This window comes from Hippopotamus amphibius, chromosome 11 (genome assembly GCF_030028045.1).
Source record: "Hippopotamus amphibius kiboko isolate mHipAmp2 chromosome 11, mHipAmp2.hap2, whole genome shotgun sequence".
NCBI classification, from domain to species: Eukaryota; Metazoa; Chordata; class Mammalia; order Artiodactyla; family Hippopotamidae; genus Hippopotamus; species Hippopotamus amphibius.
The window spans coordinates 33,592,094-33,612,833 of NC_080196.1; the positions used below are offsets into that span (position 1 = coordinate 33,592,094).

General features: G+C 54.0%; 3 protein-coding genes across 4 annotated transcripts; 2 read left to right on the forward strand and 1 right to left on the reverse strand.

The window, feature by feature from the left end:
- The first annotated feature begins 1,050 nt into the window (after positions 1 to 1,050).
- Positions 1,051 to 8,045, forward strand: NFKBIE (NFKB inhibitor epsilon). The gene is made up of 6 exons (XM_057699725.1): positions 1,051 to 1,631; positions 3,951 to 4,053; positions 4,679 to 4,901; positions 5,960 to 6,048; positions 6,143 to 6,382; positions 7,070 to 8,045. Exons 1-6 carry the CDS (start codon positions 1,264 to 1,266, stop codon positions 7,133 to 7,135), a joined length of 1,089 nt encoding a protein of 362 aa, XP_057555708.1. The 5' UTR covers positions 1,051 to 1,263; the 3' UTR covers positions 7,136 to 8,045.
- A 1,067-nt stretch (positions 8,046 to 9,112) lies between these two features.
- On the forward strand, positions 9,113 to 12,935 carry SLC35B2 (solute carrier family 35 member B2). Of its 2 annotated transcripts, XM_057698989.1 has the most exons (4): positions 9,113 to 9,236; positions 9,748 to 9,941; positions 10,120 to 10,274; positions 10,986 to 12,935. In XM_057698989.1, the coding sequence occupies exons 1-4, from the start codon at positions 9,226 to 9,228 to the stop codon at positions 11,922 to 11,924; spliced, it is 1,299 nt and encodes a 432-aa protein (XP_057554972.1). In that variant the 5' UTR covers positions 9,113 to 9,225; the 3' UTR covers positions 11,925 to 12,935. The 2 variants fall into 2 exon arrangements, with proteins under 2 accessions (XP_057554972.1, XP_057554973.1); XM_057698990.1 differs by lacking the exons at positions 9,748 to 9,941; positions 10,120 to 10,274 and having other exon boundaries at positions 9,143 to 9,236.
- Positions 12,936 to 14,394: 1,459 nt separating this feature from the next.
- On the reverse strand, positions 14,395 to 20,327 carry HSP90AB1 (heat shock protein 90 alpha family class B member 1). The gene is made up of 12 exons (XM_057698988.1): positions 20,092 to 20,327; positions 18,564 to 18,710; positions 18,093 to 18,299; positions 17,831 to 17,990; positions 17,549 to 17,682; positions 17,128 to 17,436; positions 16,561 to 16,726; positions 16,153 to 16,343; positions 15,892 to 16,039; positions 15,487 to 15,755; positions 14,883 to 15,216; positions 14,395 to 14,765 (listed from the first exon to the last, which is right to left on the reverse strand). The coding sequence occupies exons 2-12, from the start codon at positions 18,708 to 18,710 to the stop codon at positions 14,656 to 14,658; spliced, it is 2,175 nt and encodes a 724-aa protein (XP_057554971.1). The 5' UTR covers positions 20,092 to 20,327; the 3' UTR covers positions 14,395 to 14,655.
- Positions 20,328 to 20,740: the final 413 nt, after the last annotated feature.

A 20,740-nucleotide genomic window follows, 5' to 3' on the forward strand; every position in this document is an offset into this window, starting at 1 on the left:
CTCCTGCAGACGATTAATCAATACTGCTTTAAAAACAAGTGAATGGGACTTCCTAGTGGTTAAGAATCTGCCTGCCAATGCAGGGTACACGGGTTCGAGCCCTGCTCTGGGAAGATTCCACATGCCACGGAGCAACTAAGCCCGTGCGCCACAGCTATTGAGCCTGTGCTCTAGAGCCCGCAAGCCACAACTATTGAGCCCATGTGCCACAACTATTGAAGCCCATGTGCCTAGAGCCCACGCTCCACAACAAGAGAAGCCACTACAATGAGGAGCCCGCGCACCACAATGAAGAGTAGCCCCCACTCGCAGCAACTAGAGAAAGCCCGTGGGCAGCAATGAAGACCCAACACAGCCAATAAATAAATAAATTTATATATTAAAAAAAAAAACCCACAAATGAATGGGGGCTTCCTAGGTGGCGCAGTAGTTAAGAATCCACCTGCCAATGCAGGGGACACGGGTTCGATCCCTACTCCAGGAAGATCCCACAAGCGGAGAAGCAACTAAGCCCGTGCGCCACAACTATTGAGCCACTATTGAGCCCATTTGCCGAACTACTGAAGTCCGTGCGCCTAGAGCCCGTGCTCGGCAAGAAGAGAAGGCACAGCAATGAGGAGCCCCTGCACCACAAAAAAGAGCAGCCTTCACTTCCCACAACTAGACAAAGCCCGCATACAGCAACGAAGACCCAACACAGTCAATAAATAAATTAATAAATTAATTTAAAAAAAGAATGAATAAATGAGTGAAAGGGAAAAATGAATGAAGAAACAGGACGTGAAGGAAGGAAAGAATGCATGGAATTAATAAATGGAAGGAAGAAGGAAGGGGGAAAGAGTGAATGAATGGATGGTTGGATGAGTGAATGAATGAGTGAGTGAATGGGTGAATTAAGGCGCAAGTGAGTCAGAACGGGGGAACCCCTGACTCAGAGCCAAAGCAGAGGGCGGGGTAAGGGGGATTCCGAAGGGCGGGGCCTCGGTCCGGAAGCGCGGCGCCTGCCGGGGGCGGGGCCTGAGGGCGGGGCGAGCGAGCGCATCAGACCGGGCTGCCCAGCTGCCCCGAGTAGCGGCTGCCGAGCACCCCGCCAGCGCCCTGAGCGGCGTCCACGCTTCTCGCCGACCCCTCTGGCCCCCGCAGCTTGGGAAGGAGGCCACTCCGGGCCCAGCACGCGCTCTGTAAGGCAGACCTGCAACCCGGAAAGGCGGCGCGGAGTCGGATCTTGCTCGGAGCGGGCCCCTGCCGGCCGGCGCCGCGGGGATGTCGGAGGCGCGGAAGGGGCCGGACGAGACGGATGAAAGCCAGTATGACTCGGGCATCGAGTCCCTGCGCTCTCTGCGCTCCCTGCCGGAGCCCACTCCGGCCCCAGCCTCTGGGCCCTCAGACAGGAGAGGCCCCCAGCCCTGGGCTCATCCTCCGGGAACCGCCAAGGAGCCAGAGGAGAAGGAAGACACCGACGGGGAGCGAGCTGACTCTACCTATGGATCCTCATCGCTCACTGAGCCCCTATCCTTGTTGGGGGACCCCAAGACCGAGGACCCAGCCCCAGACTCGCCGCTTCCCGCAGCGGGGGCGCTGAGCCCTCAGCAGCTGGAGGCACTCACGTACATCTCCGAGGACGGAGACACGTGAGTATGGGGGCTAGGATAGGACAGGACCCCTTCCTCCCTCCCAGTGCTAACTCAGGGCCTCCCCAGGAGTCGCGGCAGGCTGGGCACCCCCTATGTGAGAATCCCTCAAGGCACCAGCTCGGGAAGGGGCAGTCCCCATTCTCTCTTCCAAACTTAACTCTCAGCCCACTTTTGATCTGTAGCCAGGCCCAGTCCAGAGGACCTGGCATCATCTGTCTGCCCCACCTATTGGCAGGGCCCTTACCAGGCACCTGGAACCCCAGCTAGCATCTTGGAAATCTACCAGTAACCCATGCTTAGGAAGAGAAAATTCCCCTGACCAGCCCAGTTTTGTTTTGTTTTTTCCTTGCGGCGGGGGGAGAGGGGGGACAGGGCATCCTTGTTTGCTCAATATCTGGGATTCCTGGCCTCTGACCTCAGAATGCTCTGTCTCAAGGAACAAGAGGGGCCGGTTACAGGCTGCCAGTGGGCCCAGGAAGCTGGGGTTCGGGGTGCTGCCAGGGTGCACTGCTGAGGCTGGCCCTGAGGAGGAGGAGGTGAGCCAGGCTGGGGCACTCTTGCCCCAGCAGACAGACAAGCGGCCGACTGCCCCAGCTAACTTCCTCCTCTGCTGAGAAAGGGGAAGTGAGGGCTAGAGTCAGCCTTACCGACACTCTCCACCTCCTGAGCCCCACAAGTCCCCCTCACTGTCCTGTGTGGCCCCTTCACGTCATCCTTCCTCCCCAGGCCCAGGTGGAGCTTGGTGGAGACTGGGCTGGGGGGCAGTTGAAATAAGAGGCAGTTGTGTGCCAGGGGCTGAGCACTTGAGGATTTGCCCTCTCAGGAGAAAGAAAACACCGACAGGAGAGGGAGTGGCTGGGATTTGGGGGTGAGAAACAGAGTCGGGGGGGGGGGCTGGGGTCCCAGATCTGGGATGCTGGAATGAACGGGGCTGAGGAGGCAGGAGATATCTGTCTTGACCTGCTTTTTTGGAGATGCAAGGGTCGTGAGTAGCGGGCGGCCCTAGGCCTTTCTGTACTCTGTGCCCAGATCACCAGCCCTCAGGCCAACAGTCAAGATTGTGCGGGCTCCTCGCAGCATACTATGGCTGACCTTTGACCCGGGAGTGGAGGTTTCTGAGCCTGCCCTCCTTTGTGAGCCCCTCAGCCCGAGCCTTCACCTTCTCTAGTTAGAGACAGTTGTGGTGTCTAGACCCAATGGGGGTTGGGGGGAAAGGTGTCAAGACTCCCCTGGGGGTTCCCCTAGAGGACGGGGTACTTTCTTCCCTCCGGAGGTGTCTGGGCTGTGGGACGTATGGAAGTGGGGAGAGGAAGTGGGAGGAGGGGAGACTGAGGGAGAGAGGGAGGTGGCTGCAGGAATGTGACCAGAGTGCAGGCCCTGGCCGAGGGGATTTCCAGCGTGGTTCCTCCCTCCCTCCGTCCCTCTCTCCTGGGCCTCGCCTGCCACCAAAGCCGGCGCCCCTCCCGCCTGAGCAGCCCCCTCCCCAGCCTAGCCGGGCCTTTCAGCCAAGCTACCCCCCTGGCGAATGCCCCGAGGCAGCTGTCCCCAGCCTAGACCCTCCAGCTCTGGCTTTCATTTTCCCCACCTGATGTGGGGAAACCCCAGGGCTGGAACTTCCCCTCCTAGCCACCCCACCACCCCAGGCTAAGGCTCTTTATCCCCCACCAAGCACACATTTTCTGCTCTGCACAGAACCCCCCTCGGAGGTGCACACAGGAGCGGGGGCCCCAGGTCAGGCCCCGCCCAGGCCCTGCCATCTGCAGAGTGGCCTCCTGGCTGCCCCGTGGAGGGCAGCAGGACAGGGGGCTGCTTGCTTCTCTGCCGAGAGTGTCTGTCTCCTCTCTCTTGGAGCGTGTTTTGAGGGGAGGGGAGGGGAGTGGCCTGCCCCCTGCCCTCTCTGTCCTCCCCATTGCACTGAGGGGGGCAGAGATGGGGAGCCCAGCCCTGGAAACCACCTCCGTGCTACCCCAGCAGCTTTCAGTTTGGCTTTGAGCTGCAGCTGCCTGGCGGGGCCCTGGGGCCAGAGGGGAGCAGGGTGTAGGCAGGCTGGACAGGAAGGACCTTGTCCCATTAGCACCCTGCCTGCACTGTCCCTCAGCCAAGGCCCTCCCGAAGGCCAGAGATGGGAATTTGGAGCTCCCACCCCCAGGATCCTGGCTTCCCGTTCCAACCCTCACTTCCTGGCCCAAACTCTCACTTCCTGCACCTGCCCTACGGGTGGCAACTTAGAGGGTGATGTGTTCCTTCTAACCCCAGGACCCCAGCCCGCTCTCTCTGGCCTGGGCCCTGACCCCAAACTTCGCCTCTGCCTCCCAGGCTGATCCACCTGGCGGTGATTCACGAGGCCCCGGCTGTGCTGCTGTGTTGCCTGTCTTTGCTGCCTCAGGAGGTCCTGGACATTCAGAACAACCTTTATCAGGTGGGTGGAGAGGGCGGGCTGAGCCCAGACAGCTATGTCGGCCCCGGCAGTCGTCCCCAGCAGCCACACAGCATCCTTAGGTTGCCCCCTCAGGAAACTTGTATGCCAGACACGGGGCTAGGAGCCCTGATTACACAGCATGGTGACAAGAGTTGTGATGGAGACACATGCCAGCTGCCACGGGAACCCATGTCTGTGGGAAGCAGCCAGGGAAGGCTTAGTGCAGGAGGTGACGTCTGCACGGAGCACTCAAGGAGGAGTGTGCCGGGTGGAGACTGCCTGGTGCCTCTGTCCCCTCCCCCAACCTCCCTCCATCACCTAAGATAACAGAGGTCTCCCCAGAGGGTGAGAAGCTAGACCCTGACCCCCGCTCCATCCTTTCTCCAGGGTTTAGGGGGCCTAAAAGAACAATAGGGGGCCAATTCCCTCACCTTGCCTCCAGAACTGGGGTCCCAAGAGCTTGGTGGTGGGGGGCTGGTAATAGAAGGAAGACTAGGGCCTTAGCCTTTATAAGCAGTCCTCAAAGAAGGTGCTGGCCTCTGGCAATTTCTGTGTCCACCCTAGCGTGTTCCTGGAAGTGGGAGCATACTGCAGTGGCCCTGTGACCCTCTCTTTGTGCCTGCAGACAGCACTCCATCTGGCTGTATATATGGACCAGCCAGGTGCAGTTCGGGCCCTGGTGCTGAAGGGGGCCAGCCGGGTGCTACAGGACCGACTCGGTGACACGGCCCTGCATGTGGCGTGCCAGCGCCAGCACCTGGCCTGTGCTCGCTGCCTGCTGGAGGGGCGGCCAGAGCCAGGCAGAGGATCGCCTCCTTCCCTGGACCTCCAGCTGCAAAACTGGCAAGGTGCGGGCAGACTCAGGGCCCGTGGGATGAGGAGGGGATGGGAGACAGGGACCCCACTCTTAGGGAAGGGAGGATCGCAGCTTGTCCACGGATGCATCTCCAGTTCCAAGCACATAGGTACTCGGAACACCTTTGCTGACAGAATGAATGGATGAATGGATGGATAGATTCTATTTAGAATTTATCGAGAACCTCCTATATGCTAAGCAGAGAGCTAAACTTGCCCTCAAGGTATTCAGTTTAATAGAGATTAGATGAACTCATTAATTCATTCAACAAAAATGTACTGAGGGCTTTTGATGCACCAGACATTGTTGTAGGAGCCAGGCTCGCCTCTGTGAGCAAAACAGAGAATGTCTGAGGCAAACAATAAGCATAAGAAGTGAGTCCTCTAGGAGGTTAACAGGCAGTCACTGCTGTGGGGACAGTAGAGCCGAGTGAGGGGACTGGAGTGTGGAGGGTGGGGGTGGATGTGATTTTTAAACAGGGTGGTCAGGGAAACCCTCATGGAGCAGGGACATTTGAATAGAGATTTGAAAGAGGTGAGAGGTGTGAATTTGAATCTAGTTCTTTAAGCGGAGAGGGGCAAGACAGGGGCCCAGGCCAGAAAGGAGCTAGCAAAAAGCCTAGGGGAGCTCATGGGAGGAGGTGGTCCCTGGGGAGGGGCTGGGGCCTGAGGACCCAGAGAGCTCTCAAGAAGGTGGCTTTTGGACAGGGGCTGAAGGCAGGTAGAGTTTTAGAAAGAGAGTGAGTCTGTGTGTGTGTCCGGGGGAGGGGCGTGTGTGTTAGGAGAGGGTGTGTGTAAGGGGGGCGTCACTCAGCAACCTGACCCCTGAAGCGTGAAAGTTTCAGTAACATGACTCTGAAAAGGTGGAAACTTTGAGTTCCTTTCCCCCAACACTTTGGAGGGGATTTTTGGGTTTGTGTTTTAACCGTCCTGTGATCAGAGGCACTGAGTGGGCAGGGGTTCCCTTGGGATCGAGGGGTAAGGGCGGTCCCTGAAGAAAGGGAGAGAGAGCGAGCTGGTGCATGCAGCCCCCATCCTCCCCCCATCCCAGGTCTGGCGTGTCTCCACATCGCCACCCTGCAGAGGAATCGGCCCCTCATGGAACTGCTGCTTCAGAACGGAGCTGACATTGATGCACAGGTGAGATGGCCAGTCAGGGTGCTGCCCGGCCTAGGGCCCAGGCCCGGCATCCCTCCTCTCAAGGGCCTTGGCTGACATCCTTCTTCCCCTGCAGGAGGGCACGAGCGGGAAGACAGCGCTGCACCTGGCCGTGGAGACCCAGGAGCGGGGGCTGGTGCAGTTCCTGCTTCAGGCTGGGGCCCGGGTGGACGCCCGCATGCTCAATGGGTGCACTCCCCTGCACCTGGCGGCGGGCCGGGGCCTCAGCGGCATCTCATCCACCCTGTGCGAGGCAGGCGCCGACTCTCTGCTGCGAAACGTGGAGGACGAGACTCCCCAGGACCTGGCCGAAGATGTAAGAGGCAGACACTCAGCTCTGCTATTCAGGGCCTCCCACATCCCTCGTGGAGACGGGCGCTATAATAGCTGGAAGCGCCAAGGAGTTAGGAGCCCAGGGTGTAATCCACAACTCTCCCGCTCACCAGCTGTGGGACTGTGGGCAAGCCTCTGCCCCTCTCTCAGCCTGTGTTCTTAGTTGGTCAAGACCAGGGGCCCAAACCTTGACTCCCACAGAAGCCGTGCAGCTAACGTGCAACAGCGAAGCAGGCTGGGTAGAAGAGAGCCAGGGGGTGGGGCCTGCGGGAGAGCAGACAGTCTTTTGTCTGAGGGTCCCTCTACTCAGCTTCAGCAGATACTTGTAGAGGAGCAATGTGGGCCCAGTATTTCCAGGTCTTGGAATTTTTTTAAGAGAGATGACACCTAGATTTTCAGTAGAATCTTTCCGATTTTTAAATGTTTGACGTGAAAAAATATTCCAAATGCTTTGTGAGTACCCTTTCCCGACACCTCCCTCCCCAGACAAAAACAGGCTCCATTAACCCTGAGGGACCACTGTTTTGGGGGTTGGTGGGAAGATTTGTTCCCTGATGTCCTTCAGCCATCACCTGGTGAGGAGGAAAGGGCCCGGTAGGTCGCCCAGCTCCTTCCCCCACTGCCTTTGTCCATGGGCCCTGATCGTGCTTCTCTCTATCCTCTCCCTCAGCCCTTCGCCCTTTTGCCCTTCGATGACCTGAAGATCTCGGGGAAGCCACTGCTGTGTGCTGACTGAAGCCGGGATAGGCTCTGGGGCCCCGGACACTCCACCGCTTCCCATCAGGAAGCTGGAGCCACAGCTGCTGCAGTTTGGGCCTAGGCCCTGTGTCCTGGGGACTGCTGAGGCCAGAGCCTGGGGCCAGCACAGTCCTGAGCTGAGAGGAGGGACCGCAAATAAGAGAGCCAGTCTGGAAGGAAGCGCTTCCAGGTGGATGGAAGGACCCCTAAAGCCCCAGGCAGCCTGGGCGAAGACTGTTCGCCTCTGTTGAAAACGGCGGGGCTCTTGTCCCTACCCACATGGGGTCAGCCTGAAGCTGCCAGCCAGTAGAATGACATGGACTCTCCTGAGTGAGGAGAGATACTGAACTGTGAGTGAGCAGGGCCCTGAAGGGGTCCATTGAAGAGGACTTTGAAATACCGTTAAAGACTTCATACAGAAGGCCCTGAACTGAGCCTTTGGGGAAGGGCGAGTTTCAGTAACATGACACTAAAACAGCAGAGAGGACTTCCTAGGTGGTGCAGTGGTTAAGAATCCGCCTGCCAGTACAGGGGACTTGGGTTCTATCCCTGCTCCGGGAAAATCCCACATGCCATGGAGCAGCTAAGCCCGCGCACCACAACTATTAAGCCTGAGCTCTAGAGCCCTCAAGCCACAACTATTGAGCCCATGTGCCACAACTACTGAAGCCCGCACGCCTAAAGCCTTTGCTCCACAAGAGAAGCCACCAAAAGGAAGAGCCCGTGCACCACAATGAAGAGTAGCCCCCACTCGCCGCAACTAAAGCCCATGTGCAGCAGTGAAGGCCCAACATAGCCAGTAAATAAATTAATCAAAAAAAACCCCCCAAAAGCAAAAAACCTTTAAAACAGCAGAGACTTTTAACCCCCTCCCATCCTCCATCCCCCCACCACCCCGAGTTGTTTTGTGCGAGTGCCTGTCTGTGCACATTGGGGATTTTGAGACAGCCCTGCCCTGTGACCTTGTGGTGGAGGCAGAGAGAAGGAAATTGTCACTTGAACAGGGTAGGGCCTTGCGAGGGAGGGTAGGGAGGCTAATGGTCTTCAGGCCTCTCTGTCCAGCACAGACCCGTTCCCTTTCTGTGGAAATGCAGCGGGACGGAGGAGGAGAAAGAGGAGGGAGAAGATGCAAGTGGGAAGCCTCACCATGGCCCTGGAGGAGGCTGGAGAGAAGGGCTAGCCTGTGGAGGGTGACACGAGGGAGTGTGGCTTTGTATGTTGTTTTCTCTCATGTCACGTATGTTTGTGGCGCCTATTAGATCAGGCCTATGCTGGGATAGAATATGCGCGAGTAAAATAACAGGGTTTCTGGCCACTTGGAGGTTATAGTCTAGTGAATGAGGCAGCCATTAAAATCATAAACATCCAAATAACTATATAATTGCAAGTTGCAATAGAAGGAAAAGAATCGTGGGCGAGAGAACAGTGGAGTGGGTGGAGTGCCATACTTTGGGTGGGCAGGGGAGGCCTGGGTAGGGGACAGGGGGATAGCTTTCCGGGGAAGGCTTTTGGTGAATTAGAAGAACTGAAAGTAGGCCAGTGGGGCTCTTGCAGGGGGTGGGCGAGTGCGCGAGGCAGACGGAGGCCAGGTCATGCAGAACCTCGAAGGTCATGGGGATGGGGAGACAGAAACGCTGGCGCAGCCCCCAAAGGAAGGAGACGTCTTCCTGTCAGAAAACGGGGAAGCGGTAACATAAAGGGATGTTCCCGGGATGCAGAACCTCTATGTCCCCGTCCCTAGGATGGCAGCGGTCACCGCCCCCTCCGGGCCGGCGCTGAGGGCCAAGGGCGATGACCAAGCGGGGGCGGCACTGGGCTGGAGCTCCCGCTTCCCGCGAACAGAGGCAGCCCGGCTCCCGCGCGCCGCGCCGTGTCTCCCGCCGAGCCGCGAGGGGGCGCTGTGGCCCGGCGGCGGCCCGGGGCGCTGCGTGGTCGCGGCCGGGGGCGGAGGGGCGGCCGCGGGGAGGGAGGCGGGAAGAGCGCGGCACTTCCGCTAGCCGGCGGCTCGGCTGCTGCTCCTGGAGGCAACAGCGGGAGCGGAGGGAGCGCGCGGCCCGGGGCCCCCCTCCGCCCCACGCGGCCGGGACCATGGACGCCAGGTGGGGGGCTGGGGGAGCGGCGAGCCCACGTGACCGAGCCCCACGCCACGTGACCAGCGCTCCTCCGCGCGGGGCCCGGGTGGGGTCCCAGCTGCCGGGCGCGAGGCCGGCCTAGCGCTGTCCCGCGCCGGCGCGGGTGGGGGCGCGTCGTGGCGTTGTGCTCCTCGGGAGTTCTGGGAGTGTCGGGCGGAGAAGTCTGGGGACCCTGGCGCTCCGGGAGCCCCGAGGGCGGGGTCGGGGGACGCCGCCTGTGGCCGGAGCGGCCGGCGGGCGCTGGAGGGAACAGAAGGAACCTGTGTGGCAGGAGGGGCGGGTCCGCTCTGAGGGATGGAGGGAGCCCTGCCTGGCCCGCGCCGGCCCCCCCAGGAGAGAGAGAGGCTCTTTGTCCGCGCTGGGCTGCAGCTGAAAGGGGCGGGGAGGAGACTCCGGGCCCTTCTCCAGTGTCATCCCCTCTGGAGGGCCCAGAGGGTGAGGAGCTGCAGCCTGATCCTTCTCCCCGCGGTCCCCGCAGGTGGTGGGCAGTGGTGGTGCTGGCTGTTCTCCCCTCTCTCGGGGCAGGTGGGGAGAACGCCGAATCCCCTCCGGAGTCTTGGACCCAGCTATGGTTCTTCCGCTTTTTGGTGAACGCGGCTGGCTATGCGAGCTTTATGGTACCTGGCTACCTGCTGGTGCAGTACTTCAGGCGGAAGAACTACCTGGAGACAGGTGTGTGGGGAAAGAGTGGGAAACTTTGCTCGGTCTATATTACGAGTGTTGGCCAACAGGCCAAAGGGGATGTGGCTTGGCAAGGGAGGAAGGGCGGCCAGCAGGGCAGGCTGGCAGCTGTTGGGAAGATGAGGTGCTAGGGAGAAGTTTGGGGTTTCACCTTGTGTGCTTTCTCCAGGCAGGGGTCTCTGCTTCCCCCTGGTGAAAATTTGTGTGTTTGGCAATGAACCCAAGGCCCCGGATGAGGTTCCCCTGGCTCCCCGGGCAGAGCCAACAGAGACCAGTCCCACTTGGCAGGCCCTGAAGCTGCTCTTTTGTGCCTCGGGGCTCCAGGTAGGTAGGCAGGCTCTGCCACTCCTCCTGTGTCGGGTCCCCGCGGGCAGGGATTTTGTGGAACCAGAGCTTTCACCCCACCAGTCCCAAGAGTTTGCTGGTGGTTGTGTTGTGTCCTCCTCCTAGAGGCACACCATCTTCTTAGGGATGGTTGAAGGAAACCTTGCCTTTTCTTTCCTCCTTTCTCTACCTTCTGTGATTTCTCCATTCCCTTTGTAATGATGTGTTTCATATACTGTAAAGCCACTGATAGAAGTTTCAGCCTTTCCCCACTACTGCATGTGTAGGGTGCTGAGATGCTGACCTCATGGCATTTTGGAGTGGGCACTTCTGGTTCCACCTCGTATACCACGTTGAACTAACAGGTGTCCACTCTTTAAGAAGTCTTGCCTCCTGGAATTGGTTGAAAATAGAGAAGAAAATACTTGGGATGGAGTTGGCTCCAACATACCCTACTGTGGGGACAAACAGGGTCTGGTCAGTCCTAAAGCATCTGTTCTTGTGTTTCACACACACCTGATTCCCTGCAAGGTGAATCCAGGTTTAGGAGAGAAGAGGAAAGTAACTTCTAGTTACTAAAGATATTTATGCTCTCTGTGTAATCATTTTTGACGTCATGCTGAGGAAGAAGGAGGTTGTTGGGATGCTTTTTGGCCTGCCTTTTCCTTCTCTTGCTTATCTTCTCCTCTGTCTCCACCCTTCCCCATCCAGGTGTCTTATCTGACATGGGGAGTGTTGCAGGAAAGAGTGATGACCCGCAGCTACGGGGCCACAGCTACATCACCAGGTGAGCGCTTCTCAGACTCACAGTTCCTGGTGCTCATGAACCGCATCCTGGCACTGATGGTGGCTGGCTTCTACTGCATCTTATGCAAGCAGCCCCGGCATGGGGCACCCATGTACCGGTACTCCTTTGCCAGCCTGTCGAATGTGCTTAGCAGCTGGTGCCAATATGAAGCTCTCAAGTTTGTCAGCTTCCCCACCCAGGTGCTGGCCAAGGCCTCCAAGGTGATTCCTGTTATGCTGATGGGAAAATTGGTGTCTCGGCGCAGCTATGAGCACTGGGAATATCTGACAGCCGGCCTCATCTCCATCGGGGTCAGCATGTTTCTGCTGTCCAGCGGACCGGAGCCCCACAGCTCCCCAGCCACCACGCTCTCAGGCCTCATCCTGTTGGCAGGCTACATTGCCTTTGACAGCTTCACCTCCAACTGGCAGGATGCCCTGTTCGCCTATAAGATGTCATCGGTGCAGATGATGTTTGGGGTCAACCTTTTCTCTTGCCTCTTCACAGTGGGCTCCCTGCTAGAGCAGGGGGCCCTCCTAGAGGGCTTCCGCTTCATGGGACGACACAGCGAGTTTGCTGCCCACACCCTGCTGCTGTCCATCTGCTCTGCGTGTGGCCAGCTCTTCATCTTCTACACCATTGGGCAGTTTGGGGCTGCCGTCTTCACCATCATCATGACCCTCCGCCAGGCTTTTGCCATCCTCCTCTCCTGCCTTCTCTATGGCCACACTGTCACTGTGGTGGGGGCCCTGGGGGTGGCTGTGGTCTTTGCTGCCCTCCTGCTCCGAGTCTACGCCCGGGGCCGTTTAAAGCAGCGGGGGAAAAAGGTTGTGCCAGTCGAGTCATCTGTGCAGAAGGTTTGAGGGGCCTGAGGATTGAGTGAATAGGACCCTCTCACTGTACCAGTTTTCCTCTCCTACTGTAACTTCTTGGAGGTGGCAGGCTCCAGGGCAAGATGCAGGTTTCTCAGTATCTCAGACCAGCTCTGCAGTTGGGGGTAGGGAGCCCAGGAGGCAGCCTTCCCCTTTGCCTTAAGTCACGCCTCCTCTAGTGGGCAGGATTCTTCCCAGGGTGGAGATAACAGTGGGAAGAGGCGGAGGGAAGGGGCAGTGTTGAGAAGGCAGAGGCACTTTCCAAAGCCCCTCCTTCCTCCCAGTTCCCTGAAGTCGTGCCCTATAGGCTCTGCCAACACCTCATCTGTGCTTGTCCCCCTACCTTGAATACCCACCCTTTCAGACTCGGAGAGACCTGCATTTCTTACTCTGGCGAGAGAAGCACAAGTGTTGTAGGCTCCAAATGCTGCTTTCCCAGGAGAGTAAGTGAAAGGTGGTGCTCTGCTGGGGGAGGGGGTTGGGAGTCCCACCCAGCACCACCATCCCCTCTGCTCCTGGATCCCTAGGCTCTGCTCCATGAGCCAGTTGCAGGTTTTGGTACTTCGGAAATGTAACTTTTGCTCTTATAATTTTATTTTATTAAATTAAATTGCTGCAGTGGGCTTGGTCCTGTGTTTTGGTTGACTGAAGTACAGACTTTCAATTTCAGATGGGGTTATGTCCAGTAAACCCATCAGAAGTAAAAATGTGTTTAATACACCTAACATAGCTTAGGATACCTGAAACTTCCATCAGCTCAGAACAGCCTACAGTTGCTGTATTACAAATAGCAGCTGCTGTTTCAAATATCTCATTTAACTTAATACTGAAAATGAAAAAACAATGGTCGTTACGTGTACCACTTGTTTGTGGCCAAGTGGCTGACTGGAAACTGCAGCTCAATGCCCAGCAACACCAGTGAAGTTACCTCATACTGTCAGCCCAGGGGAAGATCAAAACTCAAAAGTAGTTTCTACTGCATGTGTGCGCTTTGGTACTACCACAGTAAAGTCAAAAATTTTTGAGTGGAAGACCCTCTGTATATGCTTCAGGAAAGGAACTTTTGAAAGTGTTACATGGTAGTTCAAAGATACCACTTATACTTTCAGTGTTGTGTGACTTTTTTCTTTTGATCACTATTTTTTTAAATTGAAGTATAGTTGGTTTACAGTGTTGCATTCATTTCTGCTGCACAGCAAAGTGACTCAGTTAAACATACTTTTTAAAAAATACTCTTTTCCATTATGGTTTATCATAGGATAGTGAATATAGTTCTCTGTGCTATACAGTAGGACCCTGTTCATCCATTCTTGTTAATATGAAAGCTTACATCTGCTGACTTCAACCTCCCACTGTCTCCCTCCCCCACTCTCCCATCCCCCTCGGCAACGACTAGTCTGTTCTCTCGTCTGTAATTTCTGATTCAGAGGTTCACTTGTGTCATATTTTAGATTCCACATATAACTGATATTTGTCTTTTTAACTAGTATTGTAATCTAATTGCATCCAGGTTGCTACAAATGGCATTATTTCATTTTTTATGGCCGAGTAGTATTCCACTGTATACGTGTACTTTTTTTCATCCATCCATCCAATGTCAGTGGACATTTGTTGTTTGCATGTCTAAGCCATTGGGAATAGTGCTACTATGGACATAGGGGTGCATGCATCTATTTGAATTAGTTTTATCTGGATATCTGCCCAGGAGTGGGATTGTTGGATCATATGGTAATTCTAAGTGGTGTGAGGAACTGCCATAGTTTTCCACAGTTGCACCAATTTTCATTCTTACCAACAGTGTAGGAGTTCCCTTTTCTCCACCCCCTCTCCAGCATTTAGACTTCGTTTTGCTTTTTTGTTTTTTGGCCACACAGCACAGTGGGGCTTAGTTCCCCAAGCAGGGATTGAACCTGTGCCCCCTGCAGTGGAAGTATGGGGTCTCAACCAACCACTGGACCATCAGGGGAAGTCCTGTTATTTGCACTTTTTCATGATGGCCGCTGAGGTGTGGTACCTTGTTTTGATATCCATTTCTCAAATAACTAGCAACATTGAACATCTTTTCATGTGCCTATTGGCCACCACCTAGATGTCTTCTTCAGAGAAATGTCTATTTTCGTCTTCTGACCACTTTTTAGTTGGGTTTTGTTATTGAGCTGTACGAGCTGTTTGTGTATTTTCAAAATTAAGCCCTTCTCGGTCACAATTGCACATATTTTTCTCCCATTCTGCAGGTTGTCTGTTTTATGGTTTCCTTTAAGTTTGATTAGATCCCATTTGTGTGTCTTTATGAATTTATCAGGGACCTTTTAAAAGCTTTTAATGTCATACATGTATCACCTATACTCACTGTGATGGCAGGTTAAGACTTGGGGAAGAGAAGCTAGGGAAAATTCCAAAGGCAGCATTGTATATACTTAATGGGGAATGGGAGGGTCACAAGATTTTAAGAGAGCAGAACTGTATAAAAAACCTGCATCATCTTTATTTTGCATACTTTAATTTCAGAAAATAAACAAAAAAACAATACACAACATTCAAACCCCATGTCAAATGTGGAAAGGGATAGGGCTTGAGGCCCTTGTATCCTGCCTTAGAAGGACAGAAATAAAACCACTAGACATCAGCAGAGGGAACCAAGTGGGCCAAGGCCACTGGGGCTGCTGCTGGGGGAACCCTGGGGACACTATACAGAGGCAACAAAGTCTGCAGGTAGAAACTCCTAATCTACTTCTTCCATGCGAGAAGCATCCTCATCACCCTCAAGGGGGGGGATCTCATCAGGAACAGCAGCACTGGGCTCCTCTGCTGTCACTTCATCTTCATCAATGCCTGAAAGTAAGAAAGGACGCCACTTGAGATCTGACCCAAAAAGGGCTCAGTCCAATCTGTGCCCACCAGGCCGGTTCCTTATCTACTTGCCTCACTCAATAGAACGAGAATACTCACCCAAGCCTAGCTTGATCATGCGGTAGATGCGGTTGGAGTGGGTCTGGGGATCCTCAAGTGAGAAGCCGGAAGAGAGCAGTGCAGTTTCAAACAGCAGCACCACCAGGTCCTTGACAGCCTTGTCATTCTTGTCTGCCTCCGCCTTCTGCCGCAGGGTCTCCACAATGGGGTGGTCAGGGTTGATCTCCAGGTGCTTTTTGGCCATCATGTAGCCCATGGTTGAGTTGTCCCGAAGTGCTTGGGCTTTCATGATGCGCTCCATGTTGGCTGTCCAACCGTAGGTGCTTGTCACAATGCAGCAGGGTGAAAACACAAGCCTATTGGAGATTGTCACCTGCAGACAATCACAGAAACCTTTGGTTTATATTAACCACCTAAAGGAAAACATGATATTTGAAGTTCTATTCTTAGGGGAAAAAATGCCTCATCTTTGTAAGTTTAATAGAAATAACAACCTGAATTAAATCTGCCTGGTTAAGAGAACAAAAGGTAGAATGACGCTAAACAAATTAAGGTGCCTAAAACCACTAATTGTATAGTGACCAAAGACTGCAGGAAATAGACCTGAAGGCATCTATTACAACTTAGTTCCAGAATTGCTTACCTTCTCCACCTTCTTATCCAAAATCTCTTTCATGAGTTTGCAGAGGTTCTCAAACTTGGCCTTGCTCTCCTCCATCTTCTTCTTCTCCTCTTCATCCTCAGGCAGCTCCAGGCCCTCTTTGGTAACTGAGACCAGACTCTTCCCATCAAACTCCTTGAGCTGCTGCACGCAGTACTCATCAATTGGCTCTGTCATGTACACCACCTCGAAGCCCCGCTTCCGCACTCGCTCCACAAATGCTGAGTTGGCAACCTGCTCTTTGCTCTCACCTGTAGGATTACTGAGTGTGACTACTCAAGGGCCAGTATGCCTTATCCTGGCAAGTTCCCAGGTATCCTTGAGTGTCCTCCCCTTTTCTCCCCACCTCTACAGAGGGGCTTTGATCAGACCCAGGCTCCAACGCACCAGTGATATAATAGATGGACTTCTGGGTCTCCTTCATGCGAGAAACGTATTCCGAGAGAGAAGTCAGCTCCTCTCCAGACTGGGAGGTGTGATAGCGCAGCAGCTCAGAAAGGCGTCGCCGGTTAGTGGAGTCCTCATGGATTCCAAGCTTTAGAAACGGAAAGCAAAAAACAATCTTGCTAAGAAATAATCTCTTATCCTGTGTGAATGAAAAAAATCCATCATAATTATTAAGCAAGCAAGTACTTGCTGCCTCTTTACCTTTAGATTTTTAGAGAATGCCTCATAGAATTTCTTATAGTTCTCCTTGTCTTCTGCCAGCTCAGAGAAGAGCTCAAGGCACTTCTTAACAATGTTTTTACGAATGACCTTCAAGATTTTGCTCTGCTGGAGCATTTCTCGGGAGATGTTCAGGGGAAGGTCTTCAGAGTCAACCACACCACGGATGAAGTCTGAAATCAAACATGGAAGCTCAGTTTAAAAAAGGCAGGGCAGCAGAGGGGTTAAAAATACAAAGGTGTACACAGGGCTATCTGAACTCAACAGAAGGGCCAGTTTCCTCACTGAGGCTTCACTCGCTACACTACAGAAGATCCTTAACCTGAGAAGATATGAGGACTTCAGCCCCCGGGAGCATGGCACCCACCATGGGCAGCCACAGACACTCACTCAGATACTCTGGTATCAACTCGTCACAGCTGTCCATGATGAACACGCGGCGGACGTAGAGTTTGATGTTGTTCTTTTTCTTTTTGTTCTCGAAGAGGTCAAAAGGAGCCCGACGGGGGATGAAGAGCAGTGCTCTGAATTCCAACTGACCTTCCACAGAGAAGTGCTGAAAGAAATACAAGATAAGCCAAACTCTGTATTTCAAGATAAGAGTGGCTTTCTGTCCCAACACCAAATTATCCAATATTTGAAAGATCTTCCCCCCTAACTACCAGGGATAGACACTCTAGCAGCTGTTGAGAAAAGGTAAACCCTAATGCCCTAAATGAATCCAATGGAGTACAAGCTGTGTATAATCCTTGGGTCTGTGAGGAAATCATCAAATCAGGACCCCCAGATGGGTAAAGCTGCCACAGAGACACTATGAACTATGAGATCACTGAGGAAAGTGTCCACTAGGCAAGTAAGCTCATGGCATTCACACCTCCCAGCTAACTAACCAGCTGCGTAAGTTCCACCTGTCCATTATCAGCTCCTCCTATTGAGCCAACAGACAAGGCTTCTTACCTTCACTGCCAAGTGATCCTCCCAGTCATTGGTAAGGCTCTTATAGAATTCTCCGTATTCCTCCTGGGTGATGTCATCAGGGTTTCTGGTCCAAATGGGCTTGGTCTTGTTCAGTTCTTCCTGGTCAATGTATTTCTCCTTGATCTTCTTAGTCTTCTTTTTCTTGTCTTTGCCACTATCATCCTCCTCATCTGAGCCCACATCTTCAATCTTGGGCTTCTCCTCCTCATCTTTTTCTTCCTCTTCTTTCTCACCTTTCTCTTCCTCTGCCTCATCATCACTGATTTCCTTCTCACGTTCCTTCTCCAGCTAAAAATGTCAAATATGATAGATTCAGAGTACAGAAAGCAAAAAACGAAAGGTCCATACAATTCTCTAAAGCTGCAGGTATCTGCACTTGAGTTACCCTGTCCATACTCACATAGAGTGTGATGGGATAACCTATGAACTGTGAATGCTTCTTCACCACTTCTTTGACCCGCCTCTCTTCTAAGTACTCTGTCTGGTCCTCCTTAAGGTGGAGAATCACTTTGGTACCGCGGCCGATGGGCTCACCTACGGGGGGGGGGGGGAATCAATGGGATGAAAATGAAACTAAACACAGAAATATAAATGTAACTGCTTTACAGATAAGATGCTCAAGATCTTTATCACTATTTCCCCAGAACTGTAATTCAGATACCTTAAAGAAAAGCCAACTTACCACGGTCAGCACGGACAGTGAAGGAACCCCCAGCAGAAGACTCCCAGGCATACTGTTCATCATCATTGTGCTTTGTGATCACAACCACTTTCTCTGCCACTAGGTAGGCTGAATAGAAGCCCACCCCAAACTGCCCAATCATGGAGATGTCTGCACCAGCCTGCCAAAAAATTATAAAAAGTCAAAGGCCAAGTTGTAAAGAAACTGCAAACCAAACACTGATAAATACGAATGGTGTGTGCCTAGCTAAAACACCACATACCTGAAGAGCCTCCATAAACGCTTTAGTACCAGACTTGGCAATGGTTCCCAAATTATTTACAAGATCAGCTTTGGTCATGCCAATGCCTGTGTCTACCAGAGTCAGGGTACGTTCCTGGGGGTTGGGGATGATGTCAATTTTCAGCTCTTTACCACTGTCCAATTTTGAAGGGTCTGTTAGGCTCTCATAGCGAATTTTGTCCAAGGCCTGAAAATACAAACTGCAATTTTACAATTCTGCTACTTTAATACCCATCTCATTTAAAAAAAAAAAATTTTTAACTCCCAAATACCTTAAATTTTGATTACCCCTTTAACTTGCAGTTTGAAAACCACACAAAATAAGGCAAACCTTTTTATAACTACAAGTTTATATCCCCTTTAACGATACCACAAAATGCCAAACCACCCCTTCTCCCGTTTTTTGGAGTACTTCAAAGACAAAGCCAATGAAGACACCCAGGGCACTCACATCAGAAGCATTACTGATCAACTCCCGAAGAAAAATTTCCTTGTTGGAATAGAAGGTATTGATGATAAGAGACATGAGTTGGGCAATTTCTGCCTGGAAAGCAAAAGTCTCCACCTCCTCCTCTCCATGGTGCATTTCCTCAGGCATCTAAAATAAAAGTCACCCCAGTTACAATAAAGACTTTAAGAGATTCAGTTCAAACTGTTCTGAGCTAGGTAATGAGACTGAAAATCCTTTCCTGTAAAAACTTCAGGCTGCACCCTTAGTCATAAAACAATAGGGGGAGGGGGGCGCGGAACACTCAATGCAATGCTTTGTTTCCTACAAGGTTTTCTGGAGCCAAACCACTGTTATGTGATCCACAGATCTGCATCACCTGGTCCTATGCTAGGGTCCTATGCAGGGTACCGCCCCCAACCCAGCGTATCTCTGATGCGAGTAAGAACCCCGGTTAATTCACACACATTTAAACATGCAAATCACTAACCACTGTTCCACCACCACTTGTGGTTGCCGGCAACCTCCAAAGTAATTATTTTTACGTTGAAGGACAACTGATTTGAAACTGCCCTCCCGTTAGATATCCCCAAAGAGACAACGTGGGACTGATACCTCACGTGGCAGGAGACTAACTCGAGAGATCGGTGGGATGCCCACCCAGGGGGGTTATTAAGACAAAAAACCGATAAAGCAGCAGCTCCACCGTGACCCCTGAGCACACATGACTGAAGAGCAGAACCAAACCAAACACAACTAAGATGGTGGCCGCAGTCTTCGGGGCCGGCTCTCATCACTGCCGGACATGCGTCGGCCAGAGCCACGCGAGGAGGGGGCGCCACCGCGCAGCCTCCCTTCGCCCCAGCATCCGGGCACCAGGGCGGGGCACCGGGCTCCCGAAGCTTCCAGAACAATCTCAGCTCTCGGGTAGGGGCGGGGGAGGAACGAGCCACGAATCCCAGAAGCTGCCCCCTCCCCTCTACTGCCCCTCCTCCACCGCGACCACAGCAAAGATCTGGAAAAAAGGAGAAAGCCCGACAGGCCACAAGCAACCAAATACATCCCTCGCCGCAGACCCTCACGGAAAAGACCCGAGAACACTTAAAACTTGAGTCCGACAGAAAACGGCACGAGCCGGTCAGGAGCGAGGTGTGCTGAGTCACCCCGGGCGCGCACACCCACCACCCGCGGGGACCCTTCGGCGCCCCGTAGCCGCGTCCGGAAGTGCAGAGACAAACATGGCAGCGTCCCGGGCCGGCGCGGCCGCCACGTGCAGCTGCCCGCGAGCCCAGCCCCACTCCGCGGCCCGCCTCGCCGGTGCCTCACAACCGCCTAAGAAAGCCCCGCCACCAAACACAGAGAAAAGGCTACGCTCGAGGGCTCCCCCCAACCCCCCAAAAGAAAATGGGAGCGTTACCCCAAAAGCCGCCGCAGCACAACAAAATGTGGGTCTCGGAAAGGACGCGAGACACGAAAGCAACTCGAAAGAGCAACCTAACCTGAATAAACCCGGAGAAGACCGGAGCCTCACCTTAAACGATAAGAATCGCAGGTACTAGGGAGATGAACCGGCAAGGACTGCCTCGGGCCCGCTGGCCGCAAAAAGCGTGCGCGGGGGTGACTCAAGAGAACGGCGGAGCGCCCCTAGTCGCCTTATATCAGGCGAAGCACAACCCAGCTGCCCGCTCCCGGATCCCTCCGCCTTAAAGGAGGATGCTGGTCAGCCCCGCACCTGCCGCCGCCCGCCCACCTTGACGTCATGGTGCCAAATAGGGGAGGGGGCGGTGAAGAGCCGGAGCGGCAAGGAGAGCGCACGTATTTACTCGTTTTCATAGCCCCTTCTCTGCGCTCCAAAGACAGGACACCGTCAGAAACAGATGCTGGGAATGCTCATGCGACATAAGCGGCGGATCTAGGGACGAGGAGCCCCACTGACCTCCAGAGAAATCTGCAGGGCAGGCGTTTCCACACCCAAGAGTCCCGGCCTCGAGGGACGCCTATAAAGGGGCCATCCACTCCCACCTACGCTCCCGGGTTCGACCTCCCTTGTTAGAATCTTCCCTACACATTCCAGCAGCCCGATAAGGGGAAAGGGTCTTTTCCGCGGGTGGTGCCGAGGTGGAAGCCCACCTCTGGGCTGCCGGGCGAGCCCAGGCCTCCCGCGGGGCGGGGCTCCGCTG